The 20,901-nt window shown below is 42.0% G+C and overlaps 1 protein-coding gene and 2 long non-coding RNA genes across 3 annotated transcripts in view; 2 read left to right on the top strand and 1 right to left on the bottom strand.

The window, feature by feature from the left end:
- The window catches only part of LOC118381918 (protein phosphatase 1 regulatory subunit 12A-like), a 112,099-nt gene that overhangs the window by 85,345 nt on the left and 5,853 nt on the right, over positions 1–20,901 (top strand). The window contains exons 16-22 of the mRNA XM_052467054.1: positions 2,478–2,631; positions 7,544–7,726; positions 8,881–8,942; positions 18,433–18,499; positions 19,114–19,218; positions 20,163–20,213; positions 20,828–20,878. Of these exons, the coding sequence (XP_052323014.1) occupies positions 2,478–2,631; positions 7,544–7,726; positions 8,881–8,942; positions 18,433–18,499; positions 19,114–19,218; positions 20,163–20,213; positions 20,828–20,878 (673 nt within the window). The remainder of the gene's footprint in view (positions 1–2,477; positions 2,632–7,543; positions 7,727–8,880; positions 8,943–18,432; positions 18,500–19,113; positions 19,219–20,162; positions 20,214–20,827; positions 20,879–20,901) is intronic.
- On the bottom strand, positions 4,428–6,991 carry LOC127908428 (uncharacterized). Its single transcript, XR_008067308.1, has 5 exons — positions 6,842–6,991; positions 6,259–6,470; positions 5,828–5,908; positions 4,693–4,745; positions 4,428–4,503 (listed from the first exon to the last, which is right to left on the bottom strand). It is a non-coding gene; the product is annotated as an uncharacterized LOC127908428 (long non-coding RNA).
- LOC127908426 (uncharacterized) lies at positions 19,257–20,154 on the top strand. Its single transcript, XR_008067302.1, has 3 exons — positions 19,257–19,478; positions 19,539–19,582; positions 19,635–20,154. It is a non-coding gene; the product is annotated as an uncharacterized LOC127908426 (long non-coding RNA).

Here is a 20,901-nt window from a genome sequence, read left to right as displayed (position 1 = left end):
GTAGCCTAGTGGTTAGAGTGTAGAGGAGGCAGGGTGGCCTAGTGGTTAGAGTGTAGAGGCGGCAGGGTAGCCTCGTGGTTAGAGTGTAGAGGAGGCAGGGTGGCATAGTGGTTAGAGTGTAGAGGCGGCAGGGTAGCCTAGTGGTTAGAGTGTAGAGGCGGCAGGTAGCCTAGTGGTTAGAGTGTAGAGGCGGCAGGTAGCCCAGTGGTTAGAGTGTAGAGGCGGCAGGTAGCCTAGTGGTTAGAGTGTAGAGGCGGCAGGTAGCCTAGTGGTTAGAGTGTAGGGGCGGCAGGGTAGCCTAGTGGTTAGAGTGTAGAGGCGGCAGGTAACCTAGTGGTTAGAGTGTAGAGGCGGCAGGTAGCCTAGTGGTTAGAGTGTAGGGTTGGCAGGTAGCCTAGTGGTTACAGTGTAGAGGTGGCAGGTAGCCTAGTGGTTAGAGTGTAGAGGCGGCAGGTAACCTAGTGGTTAGAGTGTAGAGGCGGCAGGTAGCCTAGTGGTTAGAGTGTAGAGGCGGCAGGTAGCCTAGTGGTTAGAGTGCAGAGGCGGCAGGTAGCCCAGTGGTTAGAGTGTAGAGGTGGCAGGTAGCCTAGTGGTTAGAGTGTAGAGGTGGCAGGTAGCCTAGTGGTTAGAGTGCAGAGGCGGCAGGTAGCCTAGTGGTTAGAGTGTAGAGGCGGCAGGGTAGCCTAGTGGTTAGAGTGTAGAGGCGGCAGGTAGCCTAGTGGTTAGTGTAGAGGCGGCAGGTAGACTAGTGGTTAGAGTGTAGAGGCGGCAGGTAGCCTAGTGGTTAGAGTGTAGACGCGGCAGGTAGCCTAGTGGTTAGTGTAGAGGCGGCAGGAAGCCTAGTGGTTAGAGTGTAGAGGCGGCAGGTAGCCTGGTGGTTAGAGTGTAGACGCGGCAGGTAGCCTGAGTGGTTAGAGTGTAGAGGCGGCAGGTAGCCTAGTGGTTAGAGTGTAGAGGCGGCAGGTAGCCTAGTGGTTAGAGTGTAGAGGCGGCAGGTAGCCTAGTGGTTAGTGTAGAGGCGGCAGGAAGCCTAGTGGTTAGAGTGTAGAGGCGGCAGGTAGCCTAGTGGTTAGAGTGTAGAGGCGGCAGGTAGCCTAGTGGTTAGAGTGTAGAGGCGGCAGGTAGCCTAGTGGTTAGAGTGTAGAGGCGGCAGGTAGACTAGTGGTTAGAGTGTAGGGGCGGCAGGTAGCCTAGTGGTTAGAGTGTAGAGGCGGCAGGTAGCCTAGTGGTTAGAGTGTAGAGGCGGCAGGTAGCCTAGTGGTTAGAGTGTAGAGGCGGCAGGTAGACTAGTGGTTAGAGTGTAGGGGTGGCAGGTAGCCTAGTGGTTAGAGTGTAGAGGCGGCAGGTAGCCTAGTGGTTAGAGTGTAGAGGCGGCAGGTAGCCTAGTGGTTAGAGTGTAGAGGCGGCAGGTAGCCCAGTGGTTAGAGTGTAGAGGCGGCAGGTAGCCTAGTGGTTAGAGTGTAGAGGCGGCAGGTAGCCTAGTGGTTAGAGTGTAGAGGCGGCAGGTAGCCTAGTGGTTAGAGTGTAGAGGCGGCAGGTAGCCTAGTGGTTAGAGTGTAGAGGCGGCAGGTAGACTAGTGGTTAGAGTGTAGAGGCGGCAGGTAGCCTAGTGGTTAGAGTGTAGAGGCGGCAGGAAGCCTAGTGGTTAGAGTGTAGAGGCGGCAGGAAGCCTAGTGGTTAGAGTGGAGGGGCGGCAGGTAGCCTAGTGGTTAGAGTGTAGAGGCGGCAGGGTAGCCTAGTGGTTAGAGTGTAGAGGCGGCAGGTAGACTAGTGGTTAGAGTGTAGGGGTGGCAGGTAGCCTAGTGGTTAGAGGTAGAGGCGGCAGGTAGCCTAGTGGTTAGAGTGTAGAGGCGGCAGGTAGCCTAGTGGTTAGAGTGTAGAGGCGGCAGGTATCCTAGTGGTTAGAGTGTAGGGTTGGCAGGTAGCCTAGTGGTTACAGTGTAGAGGTGGTAGGTAGCCTAGTGGTTAGAGTGTAGGGGCGGCAGGTAGCCTAGTGGTTAGAGTGTAGAGGTGGCAGGTAGCCTAGTGGTTAGAGTGTAGAGGTGGCAGGTAGCCTAGTGGTTAGAGTGTAGGGGCGGCAGGTAGCCTAGTGGTTAGAGTGTAGAGGCGGCAGGTAGCCTAGTGGTTAGAGCGTTGGACTAGTAACCGAAAGGTTGCAAGTTCAAATCCCCGAGCTGACAAGGTACAAAATCTGTCGTTCTACCCCTGAACAGGCAGTTAACCCACTGTTCCTAGGCCGTCATTGAAAATAAGAATTTGTTCTTAACTGACTTGCCGAGTAAAATTAATTAATTAATTAAGGTAAAATAAAAATTAAAAATAAATTATAGAGATGCCAACAAAACACGCAAACAACAGGACTATTGAAAATAAGAATTTGTTTCTAACTGACTTGTTCAATAAAGGTTACAATAAAGGTTACATTTAAACGTTTTAAATTATAAATGATCAAAAAGTTACTGATTTAACATGAGCAGCACCTTCTATCTGTTGTCCAATCAGGGCGTGACGCTCACAGACCTGCAGGAAGCTGACAAGACAATGAAGACAGCCCAGACGGACGCAGGGAGAGAGAAGACCAGGAAAGAGGAGGAGGAGGAGGCGGCCAATAAGAAGAGAGCAGAAGAGGGGGTGAGAGCAGTGTTTATATATGAGGGGGCGTACAACATCATGCAAGTGACGTCACCCACCACGGGACCTACTGTTGGCCAGGGTTAGACAACAGGCGGTCCTCGGGGCCTAAACCGGCCCTCTGATGTTTTTTCTTGGCCTCCCCAAGGTTGTTGAAAAAATATATACAAAAATAATTTAATTTAGGAAAATCTGTTCCTAAGTTTTCCCAGGAATAAAAGAGATGTGATCGTATCTCAATGTAATCCAGGTATGACATTATTGTTATTTTCAAATACAATCTCTATTTTGGGGCTTAGTTGTGGTCATCCACTCAGATAAATATCGTCCCGCGGCTGAATCTAGTTGCCTACCCTGGGATTTTCTTGGTCAGTGGTATTGACGCTGCTGAGTTGTGTTGATTGTGACTGTTACACCTGTATGTTGGATGTGATCTGTTACACCTGTATGTTGGATGTGATCTGTTACACCTGTATGTTGGATGTGATCTGTTACACCTGTATGTTGGATGTGTTCTGTTACACCTGTATGTTGGATGTGTTCTGTTACACCTGTATGTTGGATGTGTTCTGTTACACCTGTATGTTGGATGTGTTCTGTTACACCTGTATGTTGGATGTGTTCTGTTACACCTGTATGTTGGATGTGATCTGTTACACCTGTATGTTGGATGTGTTCTGTTACACCTGTATGTTACGTGTTCTGTTACACCTGTATGTTGGATGTGTTCTGTTACACCTGTATGTTGGATGTGTTCTGTTACACCTGTATGTTGGATGTGATCTGTTACACCTGTATGTTGGATGTGTTCTGTTACACCTGTATGTTGGATGTGTTCTGTTACACCTGTATGTTGGATGTGATCTGTTACACCTGTATGTTGGATGTGATCTGTTACACCTGTATGTTGGATGTGATCTGTTACACCTGTATGTTGGATGTGTTCTGTTACACCTGTATGTTGGATGTGTTCTGTTACACCTGTATGTTGGATGTGTTCTGTTACACCTGTATGTTGGATATACCTGTATGTTGGTTGTGACTGTTAAACCTGTATGTTGGATGTGATCTGTTACACCTGTATGTTGGATGTGTTCTGTTACACCTGTATGTTGGATGTGTTCTGTTACACCTGTATGTTGGATGTGATCTGTTACACCTGTATGTTGGATGTGTTCTGTTACACCTGTATGTTGGATGTGATCTGTTACACCTGTATGTTGGATGTGTTCTGTTACACCTGTATGTTGGATGTGATCTGTTACACCTGTATGTTGATGTGATCTGTTACACCTGTATGTTGGATGTGACTGTTACACCTGTATGTTGGTTGTGTTCTGTTACACCTGTATGTTGGATGTGTTCTGTTATACCTGTATGTTGGTTGTGACTGTTACACCTGTATGTTGGATGTGTTCTGTTATACCTGTATGTTGGTTGTGATCTGTTACACCTGTATGTTGGATGTGATCTGTTACACCTGTATGTTGGATGTGACTGTTACACCTGTATGTTGGATGTGATCTGTTACACCTGTATGTTGGATGTCTGTTACACCTGTATGTTGATGTGACTGTTACACCTGTATGTTGATGTGATCTGTTACACCTGTATGTTGGATGTGTTCTGTTACACCTGTATGTTGGTTGTGACTGTTACACCTGTATGTTGGATGTGATCTGTTACACCTGTATGTTGATGTGACTGTTACACCTGTATGTTGGATGTGATCTGTTACACCTGTATGTTGGATGTGTTCTGTTACACCTGTATGTTGGATGACTGTTACACCTGTATGTTGGATGTGATCTGTTACACCTGTATGTTGGATGTGTTCTGTTACACCTGTATGTTGGATGTGATCTGTTACACCTGTATGTTGGATGTGATCTGTTACACCTGTATGTTGGATGTGTTCTGTTACACCTGTATGTTGGATGTGTTCTGTTACACCTGTATGTTGGATGTGATCTGTTACACCTGTATGTTGGATGTGATCTGTTACACCTGTATGTTGGATGTGATCTGTTACACCTGTATGTTGGATGTGATCTGTTACACCTGTATGTTGGATGTGACTGTTACACCTGTATGTTGGATGTGATCTGTTACACCTGTATGTTGGATGTGATCTGTTACACCTGTATGTTGGATGTGATCTGTTACACCTGTATGTTGGATGTGTTCTGTTACACCTGTATGTTGGATGTGATCTGTTACACCTGTATGTTGGATGTGTTCTGTTACACCTGTATGTTGGATGTGATCTGTTACACCTGTATGTTGGTTGTGATCTGTTACACCTGTATGTTGGATGTGATCTGTTACACCTGTATGTTGGATGTGATCTGTTACACCTGTATGTTGGATGTGATCTGTTACACCTGTATGTTGGATGTGTTCTGTTACACCTGTATGTTGGATGTGTTCTGTTACACCTGTATGTTGGATGTGTTCTGTTACACCTGTATGTTGGATGTGTTCTGTTACACCTGTATGTTGGTTGTGACTGTTACACCTGTATGTTGGATGTGATCTGTTACACCTGTATGTTGGATGTGTTCTGTTACACCTGTATGTTGGATGTGTTCTGTTACACCTGTATGTTGGATGTGATCTGTTACACCTGTATGTTGGATGTGTTCTGTTACACCTGTATGTTGGATGTGATCTGTTACACCTGTATGTTGGATGTGTTCTGTTACACCTGTATGTTGGATGTGATCTGTTACACCTGTATGTTGGATGTGATCTGTTACACCTGTATGTTGGATGTGACTGTTACACCTGTATGTTGGTTGTGTTCTGTTACACCTGTATGTTGGATGTGTTCTGTTATACCTGTATGTTGGTTGTGACTGTTACACCTGTATGTTGGATGTGTTCTGTTATCTGTATGTTGGTTGTGACTGTTACACCTGTATGTTGGATGTGATCTGTTACACCTGTATGTTGATGTGATCTGTACACCTCTGTTGGATGTGACTACACCTGTATGTTGGATGTGATCTGTTACACCTGTATGTTGGATGTGTTCTGTTACACCTGTATGTTGGTTGTGTTCTGTTACACCTGTTGGATGTGATCTGTTACACCTGTATGTTGATGTCTGTTACACCTGTATGTTGGATGTGATCTGTTACACCTGTATGTTGGATGTTCTGTTACACCTGTATGTTGGATGTGACTGTTACACCTGTATGTTGGATGTGTTCTGTTACACCTGTATGTTGGATGTGTTCTGTTACACCTGTATGTTGGATGTGATCTGTTACACCTGTATGTTGGATGTGATCTGTTACACCTGTATGTTGGATGTGTTCTGTTACACCTGTATGTTGGATGTGTTCTGTTACACCTGTATGTTGGATGTGATCTGTTACACCTGTATGTTGGATGTGATCTGTTACACCTGTATGTTGGATGTGATCTGTTACACCTGTATGTTGGATGTGTTCTGTTACACCTGTATGTTGGATGTGACTGTTACACCTGTATGTTGGATGTGATCTGTTACACCTGTATGTTGGATGTGATCTGTTACACCTGTATGTTGGATGTGATCTGTTACACCTGTATGTTGGATGTGATCTGTTACACCTGTATGTTGGATGTGTTCTGTTACACCTGTATGTTGGATGTGACTGTTACACCTGTATGTTGGATGTGATCTGTTACACCTGTATGTTGGATGTGTTCTGTTACACCTGTATGTTGGATGTGACTGTTACACCTGTATGTTGGATGTGACTGTTACACCTGTATGTTGGATGTGATCTGTTACACCTGTATGTTGGATGTGATCTGTTACACCTGTATGTTGGATGTGACTGTTACACCTGTATGTTGGATGTGTTCTGTTACACCTGTATGTTGGATGTGATCTGTTACACCTGTATGTTGGATGTGATCTGTTACACCTGTATGTTGGATGTGACTGTTATACCTGTATGTTGGATGTGTTCTGTTACACCTGTATGTTGGATGTGATCTGTTACACCTGTATGTTGGATGTGATCTGTTACACCTGTATGTTGATGTGTTCTGTTACACCTGTATGTTGGATGTGTTCTGTTACACCTGTATGTTGGATGTGATCTGTTACACCTGTATGTTGGATGTGATCTGTTACACCTGTATGTTATGTGTTCTGTTACACCTGTATGTTATGTGATCTGTTACACCTGTATGTTGGTTGTGACTGTTACACCTGTATGTTGGATGTGATCTGTTACACCTGTATGTTGGATGTGATCTGTTACACCTGTATGTTGGATGTGATCTGTTACACCTGTATGTTGGATGTGACTGTTACACCTGTATGTTGGATGTGTTCTGTTACACCTGTATGTTGGATGTGTTCTGTTACACCTGTATGTTGGATGTGTTCTGTTACACCTGTATGTTGGATGTGTTCTGTTACACCTGTATGTTGGATGTGATCTGTTACACCTGTATGTTGGATGTGTTCTGTTACACCTGTATGTTGGATGTGTTCTGTTACACCTGTATGTTGGATGTGTTCTGTTACACCTGTATGTTGGATGTGTTCTGTTACACCTGTATGTTGGATGTGTTCTGTTACACCTGTATGTTGGATGTGTTCTGTTACACCTGTATGTTGGATGTGATCTGTTACACCTGTATGTTGGATGTGATCTGTTACACCTGTATGTTGGATGTGACTGTTACACCATGGATGTGTTCTGTTACACCTGTATGTTGGATGTGACTGTTACACCTGTATGTTGGATGTGATCTGTTACACCTGTATGTTGGATGTGATCTGTTACACCTGTATGTTGGATGTGATCTGTTACACCTGTATGTTGGATGTGATCTGTTACACCTGTATGTTGGATGTGATCTGCGTTTATGTATTCTGTTATAATTGTAGTATTATTGTCTTCAGGAGGTAAGCTGGAGGTCCCGTATCGCCAACCTGCAGAAGTCTGACCTGCTGGGGCTGACTCAACCGGATGGTACCTCTCGCCCCCCGACCTCTAGCCAGGAGACGAGTGGAGGGGAACGTGAGAGCGACCGTATCGCCAGGGAGAGACGGAGGACCAGGAGGAGAGCTCAGAGGGCTGGAGAGGTGAGTGCATTGTAAACTGTCGTAGCCATGCTTTATAACCAGGGGTTAGAACTGGTTCAGGGAACAGAACCAAAAACAGGAGGGGAAAAAACTCAAATGTTCAAGGAACAGTAACGGAACCAGGAACGAAAGTGATCTATACTGTTACAGAACAGAACTGTTATTTTAAAAGCATGGGAACCGGTTAATTACGTTATTTTAAGTTCTGGGCATTTTTTTGGTCCCACAAAAAACACAACATAGTGTCTATGCAAAACTCTGTCACTCAGAAACTTGTTCCAGTGTCTGTGCTTGTTTAGGCTACCTGACGTTCCCCCCTCTGAACCCCAGGCTACTGTAGCCACTCCCCCCTCTGAACCCCAGGCTACTGTAGCCCCTCCCCCCTCTGAATCCCAGGCTACTGTAGCCCTCCCCCTCTAGCTGACCACCTCCACCTGCACTGATTGGTCTAAACAACTAGCTGACCATCCACCTGCACTGATTGGTCTAAACAACTAGCTGACCACCTCCACCTGCACTGATTGGTCTAAACAACTAGCTGACCTCCATCTGCACTGATTGGTCTAAACAACTAGCTGACCTCTTCCATCTGCACTGATTGGTCTAAACAACTAGCTGACCTCTTCCGTCTGCACTGATTGGTGAAGTCATTTAATGTGCTAAACGTGTAAAAATAAAACAGTTAATTTCACAGGTTAAAAAAGGAACGATATAAACCGGGGTTAAAACCGGTTCAGAACTTTATATTGCTGGTCAGAACAGTGAAGAGAATGGTTCTGTTCAGAACGAAACGATTGGTAAATAATGTCGGTTCCAACCCCTGTAACCCTACTAAAACCTTGCTCATAAGGATGACATCGCCGCCATATATGGGCAGCAGGAAGCAGAGCAGTTAAGAGCTTTGGGCCAGTAACCAAAAGACGACTAGGTAAAATATCTCTCTGTTCCCTTGAGCAAGGCTCATAACCCTCATTTCTCCTGCAAGGTGAGTGCATGAGCTAGTCCTGGTTACAACCTTTCAACAGGGCATTATAACCTGTCATAGTCCCGTTTGTAACTGGTTACTAGGTTATATCCTGGTAATAACCTGTCGTAATGGGGACATTGACATCCATAATGTATTGATTGACCTGCTGATGTCTGTGGTCCTGTAGATTGATGACAACGAGCCCAGTGGAGAGGAGGGGTTTGGAGGCAGTGGGCGCGCCAGCAACAGGTATGGATCTCACCTTCACACTGTCCTGTTTCCTGACTGTCGTTATAATATCTCTGTCCTGTTTCCTGACTGTCGTTATAATATCTCTGTCCTGTTTCCTGACTGTCATTATAATATCTCTGACCTGTTTCCTGACTGTCGTTATAATATCTCTGTCCTGTTTCCTGACTGTCGTTATAATATCTCTGTCCTGTTTCCTGACTGTCGTTATAATATCTCTGTCCTGTTTCCTGACTGTCGTTATAATATCTCTGTCCTGTTTCCTGACTGTCGTTATAATATCTCTGTCCTGTTTCCTGACTGTCGTTATAATATCTCTGTCCTGTTTCCTGACTGTCATTATAATATCTCTGTCCTGTTTCCTGACTGTCATTATAATATCTCTGACCTGTTTCCTGACTGTCATTATAATATCTCTGTCCTGTTTCCTGACTGTCATTATAATATCTCTGACCTGTTTCCTGACTGTCATTATAATATCTCTGTCCTGTTTCCTGACTGTCGTTATAATATCTCTGTCCTGTTTCCTGACTGTCATTATAATATCTCTGTCTTGTTTCCTGACTGTCATTATAATATCTCTGTCCTGTTTCCTGACTGTCATTATAATGTCTCTGTCCTGTTTCCTGACTGTCATTATAATATCTCTGTCCTGTTTCCTGACTGTCATTATAATATCTCTGTCCTGTTTCCTGACTGTCGTTATAATATCTCTGTCCTGTTTCCTGACTGTCATTATAATGTCTCTGTCCTGTTTCCTGACTGTCATTATAATATCTCTGTCCTGTTTCCTGACTGTCATTATAATATCTCTGTCCTGTTTCCTGACTGTCATTATAATATCTCTGACCTGTTTCCTGACTGTCATTATAATATCTCTGTCCTGTTTCCTGACTGTCATTATAATATCTCTGTCCTGTTTCCTGACTGTCATTATAATATCTCTGACCTGTTTCCTGACTGTCATTATAATATCTCTGTCCTGTTTCCTGACTGTCATTATAATATCTCTGTCCTGTTTCCTGACTGTCATTATAATATCTCTGTCCTGTTTCCTGACTGTCATTATAATGTCTCTGACCTGTTTCCTGACTGTCATTATAATATCTCTGTCCTGTTTCCTGACTGTCATTATAATATCTCTGTCCTGTTTCCTGACTGTCATTATAATATCTCTGTCCTGTTTCCTGACTGTCATTATAATATCTCTGTCCTGTTTCCTGACTGTCATTATAATATCTCTGTCCTGTTTCCTGACTGTCATTATAATGTCTCTGTCCTGTTTCCTGGCTGTCATTATAATATCTCTGTCCTGTTTCCTGACTGTCATTATAATGTCTCTGTCCTGTTTCCTGACTGTCATTATAATATCTCTGTCCTGTTTCCTGACTGTCATTATAATATCTCTGTCCTGTTTCCTGACTGTCATTATAATGTCTGTCCTGTTTCCTGACTGTCGTTATAATATCTCTGTCCTGTTTCCTGACTGTCATTATAATATCTCTGTCCTGTTTCCTGACTGTCATTATAATATCTCTGACCTGTTTCCTGACTGTCATTATAATATCTCTGTCCTGTTTCCTGACTGTCATTATAATATCTCTGTCCTGTTTCCTGACTGTCATTATAATGTCTCTGACCTGTTTCCTGACTGTCATTATAATATCTCTGTCCTGTTTCCTTACTGTCATTATAATGTCTCTGTCCTGTTTCCTGACTGTCATTATAATATCTCTGTCCTGTTTCCTGACTGTCATTATAATATCTCTGTCCTGTTTCCTGACTGTCATTATAATATTTCTGTCCTGTTTCCTGACTGTCATTATAATATCTCTGTCCTGTTTCCTGACTGTCGTTATAATATCTCTGTCCTGTTTCCTGACTGTCATAGTAGTGAGTCATTATAATGTCTCTGTCCTGTTTCCTGACTGTCATAGTAGTGAGTCATTATAATATCTCTGTCCTGCTTCCTGACTGTCATTATAATGTCTCTGACCTGTTTCCTGACTGTCATTATAATATCTCTGTCCTGTTTCCTGACTGTCATTATAATATCTCTGTCCTGTTTCCTGACTGTCATTATAATATCTCTGACCTGTTTCCTGACTGTCATTATAATATCTCTGTCCTGTTTCCTGACTGTCATTATAATGTCTCTGTCCTGTTTCCTGGCTGTCATTATAATATCTCTGTCCTGTTTCCTGGCTGTCATTATAATATCTCTGTCCTGTTTCCTGACTGTCATTATAATATCTCTGACCTGTTTCCTGACTGTCATTATAATATCTCTGTCCTGTTTCCTGACTTCATTATAATATCTCTGTCCTGTTTCCTGACTGTCATTATAATGTCTCTGACCTGTTTCCTGACTGTCATTATAATATCTCTGTCCTGTTTCCTGACTGTCATTATAATATCTCTGTCCTGTTTCCTGACTGTCATTATAATGTCTCTGACCTGTTTCCTGACTGTCATTATAATATCTCTGTCCTGTTTCCTGACTGTCATTATAATATCTCTGACCTGTTTCCTGACTGTCATTATAATATCTCTGACCTGTTTCCTGACTGTCATTATAATATCTCTGTCCTGTTTCCTGACTGTCATTATAATATCTCTGTCTTGTTTCCTGACTGTCATTATAATATCTCTGTCCTGTTTCCTGACTGTCATTATAATGTCTCTGTCCTGTTTCCTGACTGTCATTATAATATCTCTGTCCTGTTTCCTGACTGTCATTATAATATCTCTGTCCTGTTTCCTGACTGTCATTATAATATCTCTGTCCTGTTTCCTGACTGTCATTATAATGTCTCTGACCTGTTTCCTGACTGTCATTATAATATCTCTGTCCTGTTTCCTGACTGTCATTATAATATCTCTGTCCTGTTTCCTGACTGTCATTATAATATCTCTGTCCTGTTTCCTGACTGTCATTATAATATCTCTGTCCTGTTTCCTGACTGTCATTATAATATCTCTGTCCTGTTTCCTGACTGTCGTTATAATATCTCTGTCCTGTTTCCTGACTGTCTGAGTCATTATAATATCTCTGTCCTGTTTCCTGACTGTCATAGTAGTGAGTCATTATAATATCTCTGTCCTGTTTCCTGACTGTCATTATAATGTCTCTGACCTGTTTCCTGACTGTCATTATAATATCTCTGTCCTGTTTCCTGACTGTCATTATAATATCTCTGTCCTGTTTCCTGACTGTCATAGTAGTGAGTCATTATAATATCTCTGTCCTGTTTCCTGACTGTCATTATAATATCTCTGTCCTGTTTCCTGACTGTCGTTATAATATCTCTGTCCTGTTTCCTGACTGTCATTATAATATCTCTGTCCTGTTTCCTGACTGTCGTTATAATATCTCTGTCCTGTTTCCTGACTGTCATAGTAGTGAGTCATTATAATATCTCTGTCCTGTTTCCTGACTGTCATTATAATATCTCTGTCCTGTTTCCTGACTGTCATAGTAGTGAGTCATTATAATATCTCTGTCCTGTTTGACTGTCTGACTGTCATTATAATATCTCTGTCCTGTTTCCTGACTGTCATTATAATGTCTCTGACCTGTTTCCTGACTGTCATTATAATATCTCTGTCCTGTTTCCTGACTGTCATTATAATATCTCTGTCCTGTTTCCTGACTGTCATTATAATGTCTCTGACCTGTTTCCTGACTGTCATTATAATATCTCTGTCCTGTTTCCTGACTGTCATTATAATATCTCTGTCCTGTTTCCTGACTGTCATTATAATATCTCTGTCCTGTTTCCTGACTGTCATTATAATATCTCTGACCTGTTTCCTGACTGTCATTATAATATCTCTGACCTGTTTCCTGACTGTCATTATAATATCTCTGTGCTGTTTCCTGGCTGTCATTATAATATCTCTGTCCTGTTTCCTGACTGTCATTATAATATCTCTGTCCTGTTTCCTGACTGTCATTATAATGTCTCTGTCCTGTTTCCTGACTGTCATTATAATATCTCTGTCCTGTTTCCTGACTGTCATTATAATATCTCTGTCCTGTTTCCTGACTGTCATTATAATGTCTCTGACCTGTTTCCTGACTGTCATTATAATATCTCTGTCCTGTTTCCTGACTGTCATTATAATATCTCTGTCCTGTTTCCTGACTGTCATTATAATATCTCTGTCCTGTTTCCTGACTGTCATTATAATATCTCTGTCCTGTTTCCTGACTGTCATTATAATGTCTCTGTCCTGTTTCCTGACTGTCATTATAATATCTCTGTCTTGTTTCCTGACTGTCATTATAATATCTCTGTCCTGTTTCCTGACTGTCATTATAATGTCTCTGTCCTGTTTCCTGACTGTCATTATAATATCTCTGTCCTGTTTCCTGACTGTCATTATAATATCTCTGACCTGTTTCCTGACTGTCGTTATAATATCTCTGTCCTGTTTCCTGACTGTCATTATAATATCTCTGTCCTGTTTCCTGACTGTCATTATAATATCTCTGTCCTGTTTCCTGACTGTCATAGTAGTGAGTCATTATAATATCTCTGTCCTGTTTCCTGACTGTCATAGTAGTGAGTCATTATAATATCTCTGTCCTGTTTCCTGACTGTCATTATAATGTCTCTGACCTGTTTCCTGACTGTCATTATAATATCTCTGTCCTGTTTCCTGACTGTCATTATAATATCTCTGTCCTGTTTCCTGACTGTCATTATAATATCTCTGTCCTGTTTCCTGACTGTCATTATAATATCTCTGTCCTGTTTCCTGACTGTCATTATAATGTCTCTGTCCTGTTTCCTGGCTGTCATTATAATATCTCTGTCCTGTTTCCTGACTGTCATTATAATATCTCTGTCCTGTTTCCTGACTGTCATTATAATATCTCTGTCCTGTTTCCTGACTGTCATTATAATATCTCTGTCCTGTTTCCTGACTGTCATTATAATGTCTCTGACCTGTTTCCTGACTGTCATTATAATATCTCTGTCCTGTTTCCTGACTGTCATTATAATATCTCTGTCCTGTTTCCTGACTGTCATTATAATGTCTCTGACCTGTTTCCTGACTGTCATTATAATATCTCTGTCCTGTTTCCTGACTGTCATTATAATATCTCTGTCCTGTTTCCTGACTGTCATTATAATATCTCTGACCTGTTTCCTGACTGTCATTATAATATCTCTGTCCTGTTTCCTGACTGTCATTATAATATCTCTGTCCTGTTTCCTGACTGTCATTATAATATCTCTGACCTGTTTCCTGACTGTCATTATAATATCTCTGTCCTGTTTCCTGACTGTCATTATAATGTCTCTGTCCTGTTTCCTGACTGTCGTTATAATATCTCTGTCCTGTTTCCTGACTGTCATTATAATGTCTCTGTCCTGTTTCCTGACTGTCATTATAATATCTCTGTCCTGTTTCCTGACTGTCATTATAATATCTCTGTCCTGTTTCCTGACTGTCATTATAATATCTCTGTCCTGTTTCCTGACTGTCATTATAATATCTCTGACCTGTTTCCTGACTGTCATTATAATATCTCTGTCCTGTTTCCTGACTGTCATTATAATATCTCTGTCCTGTTTCCTGACTGTCATTATAATATCTCTGTCCTGTTTCCTGACTGTCATTATAATATCTCTGTCCTGTTTCCTGACTGTCATAGTAGTGAGTCATTATAATATCTCTGTCCTGTTTCCTGACTGTCATTATAATATCTCTGTCCTGTTTCCTGACTGTCATAGTTATCATTATAATGTCTCTGTCCTGTTTCCTGACTGTCATTATAATGTCTCTGACCTGTTTCCTGACTGTCATTATAATATCTCTGTCCTGTTTCCTGACTGTCATTATAATATCTCTGTCCTGTTTCCTGACTGTCATAGTAGTGAGTCATTATAATATCTCTGTCCTGTTTCCTGACTGTCATTATAATATCTCTGTCCTGTTTCCTGACTGTCATTATAATATCTCTGTCCTGTTTCCTGACTGTCATTATAATATCTCTGTCCTGTTTCCTGACTGTCATTATAATATCTCTGTCCTGTTTCCTGACTGTCAGTGAGTCATTATAATATCTCTGTCCTGTTTCTGACTGTCATTATAATATCTCTGTCCTGTTTCCTGACTGTCAGTAGTGAGTCATTATAATGTCTCTGTCCTGTTTCCTGACTGTCATAGTAGTGAGTCATTATAATATCTCTGTCCTGTTTCCTGACTGTCATTATAATATCTCTGACCTGTTTCCTGACTGTCATTATAATATCTCTGTCCTGTTTCCTGACTGTCATTATAATATCTCTGTCCTGTTTCCTGACTGTCATTATAATATCTCTGTCCTGTTTCCTGACTGTCATTATAATATCTCTGTCCTGTTTCCTGACTGTCATTATAATGTCTCTGTCCTGTTTCCTGACTGTCATTATAATATCTCTGTCCTGTTTCCTGACTGTCATTATAATGTCTCTGTCCTGTTTCCTGACTGTCATTATAATATCTCTGTCCTGTTTCCTGACTGTCATTATAATATCTCTGTCCTGTTTCCTGACTGTCATTATAATGTCTCTGTCCTGTTTCCTGACTGTCATTATAATATCTCTGTCCTGTTTCCTGACTGTCATTATAATATCTCTGTCCTGTTTCCTGACTGTCATTATAATATCTCTGTCCTGTTTCCTGACTGTCATAGTAGTGAGTCATTATAATATCTCTGTCCTGCTTCCTGACTGTCATAGTAGTGAGTCATTATAATATCTCTGTCCTGTTTCCTGACTGTCATTATAATGTCTCTGTCCTGTTTCCTGACTGTCATAGTAGTGAGTCATTATAATATCTCTGTCCTGTTTCCTGACTGTCATTATAATGTCTCTGTCCTGTTTCCTGACTGTCATAGTAGTGAGTCATTATAATATCTCTGTCCTGTTTCCTGACTGTCATTATAATATCTCTGTCCTGTTTCCTGACTGTCATTATAATATCTCTGTCCTGTTTCCTGACTGTCATTATAATATCTCTGTCCTGTTTCCTGACTGTCATTATAATATCTCTGTCCTGTTTCCTGACTGTCATTATAATATCTCTGTCCTGTTTCCTGACTGTCATTATAATATCTCTGTCCTGTTTCCTGACTGTCATAGTAGTGAGTCATTATAATGTCTCTGTCCTGTTTCCTGACTGTCATAGTAGTGAGTCATTATAATATCTCTGTCCTGTTTCCTGACTGTCATTATAATGTCTCTGACCTGTTTCCTGACTGTCATTATAATATCTCTGTCCTGTTTCCTGACTGTCATTATAATATCTCTGTCCTGTTTCCTGACTGTCATTATAATATCTCTGTCCTGTTTCCTGACTGTCATTATAATATCTCTGTCCTGTTTCCTGACTGTCATTATAATGTCTCTGTCCTGTTTCCTGGCTGTCATTATAATATCTCTGTCCTGTTTCCTGACTGTCATTATAATGTCTCTGTCCTGTTTCCTGACTGTCATTATAATATCTCTGTCCTGTTTCCTGACTGTCATTATAATATCTCTGTCCTGTTTCCTGACTGTCATTATAATATCTCTGTCCTGTTTCCTGACTGTCATTATAATGTCTCTGTCCTGTTTCCTGACTGTCATTATAATATCTCTGTCCTGTTTCCTGACTGTCATTATAATATCTCTGTCCTGTTTCCTGACTGTCATTATAATATCTCTGTCCTGTTTCCTGACTGTCATTATAATATCTCTGTACTGTTTCCACACTGTCATTATAATATCTCTGACCTGTTTCCTGACTGTCATTATAATGTCTCTGTCCTGTTTCCTGACTGTCATTATAATATCTCTGTCCTGTTTCCTGACTGTCATTATCATTATAATATCTCTGTCCTGTTTCCTGACTGTCATAGTAGTGAGTTATAATATCTCTGTCCTGTTTCCTGACTGTCATAGTAGTGAGTCATTATAATATCTCTGTCCTGTTTCCTGACTGTCATTATAATGTCTCTGTCCTGTTTCCTGACTGTCATTATAATGAGTCATTATAATGTCTCTGTCCTGACTGTCATAGTAGTGAGTCATTATAATATCTCTGTCCTGTTTCCTGACTGTCATTATAATATCTCTGTCCTGTTTCCTGACTGTCGTTATAATATCTCTGTCCTGTTTCCTGACTGTCATAGTAGTGAGTCATTATAATGTCTCTGTCCTGTTTCCTGACTGTCATAGTAGTGAGTCATTATAATATCTCTGTCCTGCTTCCTGACTGTCATAGTAGTGAGTCATTATAATATCTCTGTCCTGTTTCCTGACTGTCATTATAATGTCTCTGTCCTGTTTCCTGACTGTCATAGTAGTGAGTCATTATAATATCTCTGTCCTGTTTCCTGACTGTCATAGTAGTGAGTCATTATAATATCTCTGTCCTGCTTCCTGACTGTCATAGTAGTGAGTCATTATAATATCTCTGTCCTGTTTCCTGACTGTCATTATAATGTCTCTGTCCTGTTTCCTGACTGTCATTATAATATCTCTGTCCTGTTTCCTGACTGTCATTATAATATCTCTGTCCTGTTTCCTGACTGTCATTATAATATCTCTGTCCTGTTTCCTGACTGTCATTATAATATCTCTGTCCTGTTTCCTCACTGTCATTATAATATCTCTGTCCTGTTTCCTGACTGTCATTATAATGTCTCTGTCCTGTTTCCTGACTGTCGTTATAATATCTCTGTCCTGTTTCCTGACTGTCATTATAATATCTCTGTCCTGTTTCCTGACTGTCGTTATAATATCTCTGTCCTGTTTCCTGACTGTCATAGTAGTGAGTCATTATAATGTCTCTGTCCTGTTTCCTGACTGTCATAGTAGTGAGTCATTATAATATCTCTGTCCTGTTTCCTGACTGTCATTATAATGTCTCTGTCCTGTTTCCTGACTGTCATAGTAGTGAGTCATTATAATATCTCTGTCCTGTTTCCTGACTGTCATAGTAGTGAGTCATTATAATATCTCTGTCCTGTTTCCTGACTGTCATAGTAGTGAGTCATTATAATATCTCTGTCCTGCTTCCTGACTGTCATAGTAGTGAGTCATTATAATATCTCTGTCCTGTTTCCTGACTGTCATTATAATGTCTCTGTCCTGTTTCCTGACTGTCATAGTAGTGAGTCATTATAATATCTCTGTCCTGTTTCCTGACTGTCATTATAATATCTCTGTCCTGTTTCCTGACTGTCATTATAATATCTCTGTCCTGTTTCCTGACTGTCATAGTAGTGAGTCATTATAATGTCTCTGTCCTGTTACCTGACTGTCGTTATATCTCTGTCCTGTTTCCTGACTGTCGTTATATCTCTGTCCTGTTTCCTGACTGTCATAGTAGTGAGTAATATCTGAGGAGTCATTATAATGTCTCTGTCCTGTTTCCTGACTGTCGTTATAATATCTCTGTCCTGTTTCCTGACTGTCGTTATAATATATCTAACCTGTGATTTCCCCAGGTCTGACGTGTCATGTAACGACTGTATCGACAGAGGAGGAGGCTCTGAGACCAACGATTACAAGAAGGTAGGGACATGGAATAAAGTTTGAATGGTTGGAAGGGACTAGTCAATATTTGGGAGTCTCATCCTGTTTGTTTTCAGACTCTTTCTCTCTCCATGTCTCCCGCTCTCTCTCCCTCTCTGTTTCAGTTTCCCGCTCTCTATAACTCTCCCTCTCTGTTTCCGTTTCCCTCTCTCTCTTCCGCTCTCTATATATAACTCTCTCCCTCTCTCTCCTTTTCCCTCTCTCTCTTCCGCTCTCTATAACTCTCCCTCTCTGTTTCCCTCTCTCTCTTCCGCTCTCTATAACTCTCTCTCTCTGTTTCCTTTTCTCTCTCTCTATAACTCTCTCTCTCTGTTTCCTTTTCCCTCTCTCTCTAACTCTCCCTCTCTGTTTCCGTTTCCCTCTCTATAACTCTACCTCTCCGTTTCCCTCTCTCTCTTCTGCTCTCTCTCTATAACTCTCTCCCTCTCTCTCTGTTTCTGTTTCATGCTCTCTCTCAAATGGATTGGCATTGTTTTTGCTATATATATAGTGGATGAAATTCTATTACAAACATTGCTTGTTATAGTAGAGTGGATAAAACATTTTTTTTAAAATATTTGTATGAATGAAAAAGTAATGTCTTTCTGTCCCAGCTGTTTGAGATGGTGTCCAGGGAGAATGGTCAACTACAGTCTCAGCTGCAGGACACCCAGAGGACCGTCTCTCAGACTAGACTGGACCTGGACAAGGCTACCCAGGTCTCTCTCTCTCTCTCTCACTCACTGACTCACCCCCCTCCGGGGTGGACAAGGCTACCCAGGTCTCACACACAGAGACACAGAGACACAGACAGAGTGGACAAGCCTAACCAGGTCTCACACACAGAGACACAGAGACACAGACAGAGTGGACAAGCCTAACCAGGTCTCACACACAGAGACACAGAGACAGACAGAGTGGACAAGCCTAACCAGGTCTCACACACAGAGACACAGACAGAGTGGACAAGCCTAACCAGGTCTCACACACAGAGACACAGAGACACAGAGACACAGACAGAGTGGACAAGCCTAACCAGGTCTCACACACAGAGACACAGACAGAGTGGACAAGCCTAACCAGGTCTCACACACAGAGACACAGAGACACAGACAGTGTGGACAAGCCTAACCAGGTCTCACACACAGAGACACAGACAGAGTGGACAAGCCTAACCAGGTCTCACACACAGAGACACAGAGACACAGACAGTGTGGACAAGCCTGCTCAGGTCACACGTTAAGGTTACATTGCTGTGTGTCTTCTATTGAAAATAACTGAGGTAGTTTATTCGCCTTCGAGTCGACCTGGGTACAGGAAGGGTGTACGGATAAGTAGTTTAGGTCAAGAGACTGTATAAAATCTTCGCAATGCGCTCGTTAGCATGTGGTTCACATTCTCTACGGGATTTTACATGTACTTATTGGCATTGCTAACTTTTTGGTGGACTGAGGCTGTGAGGTTAGAAAATAGTGCCCCTTGTGTTCAGTGGCGGTATTACAGAACATCCCGGAATGACAGTGTGGAGACAGCTCAAACGTAACATACACTAACAACCATTATACGTTTCATAATGACCGTGATAAACAGTCTCCTACAGCCTTTCAATTGAACTGCATACTGTATAACACGGTAATACTGGTCTGTGTGTTGTGTCCTACAGAGACAGGAGCGCTTTAGTGATTGTTCAGCAATGCTAGAGATGGAGAAGAAGGTATGTCTCTCCTTCCTGTCGTGTGTGGCTTGTGTTGTGTGTACAGTAACTAGTGTCAAACACCTGATGCTGAGCCTGGCCTCACGACTGGCTACTGCTGCCTGAAACGCTTTCTTCGTTCCTCTCTCTGTCTCTGTTTCTCTGTCTCTCTGTCAATGTCGCTGTCTCTCTCTGTCTCTCTTTCTCTCTCTCTCTGTCTCTGTCAATGTCTCTGTTTCTCTCTATCTCTGTCAATGTCTCTCTCTGTCTGTATCTCGCTCTCTCACGCTGTCTCTCTCTCTGTCTCTGTCTCTCTCTCTCTGTCTGTCTCTCTCTCTCTCACGTCTCTCTCTCTGTCTCTCTCTCTCTGTCTGTATCTCGCTCTCTCTCTCTCTCTCTCTGTCTCTGTCTCTGTCTCTCTCTCTCTGTCTCTCTCTCTCTCACTCTCTCTCTGTCTCTCTCTCTGTCTGTATCTCTCTCTCTCATGCTCTCTTCTCTCTCTCTCTCTCTCTCTCTCTCTCTCTCTCTCTCTCACGTCTCTGTTTCTCTGTCTCTCTCTCTCTGTCTCTCTCTCTCTCTGTCTCTCTCTCTCTCTCTGTCAATCTCTCTCTCTCTCTGTCTCTGTCTCTCATCAGGAGCGTCGGATGTTGGAGCGGCGTGTGGCTGAGCTGGAGGCAGAGTTGAAGGTGAAAATATATCATCTCACCTG

This window comes from Oncorhynchus keta, chromosome 17, assembly GCF_023373465.1.
Source record: "Oncorhynchus keta strain PuntledgeMale-10-30-2019 chromosome 17, Oket_V2, whole genome shotgun sequence".
Classification (NCBI taxonomy): domain Eukaryota; kingdom Metazoa; phylum Chordata; class Actinopteri; order Salmoniformes; family Salmonidae; genus Oncorhynchus; species Oncorhynchus keta.
The sequence above is the reverse complement of the archived record's forward strand: the minus strand, read 5'-3'. Positions and strand labels throughout refer to the sequence as shown.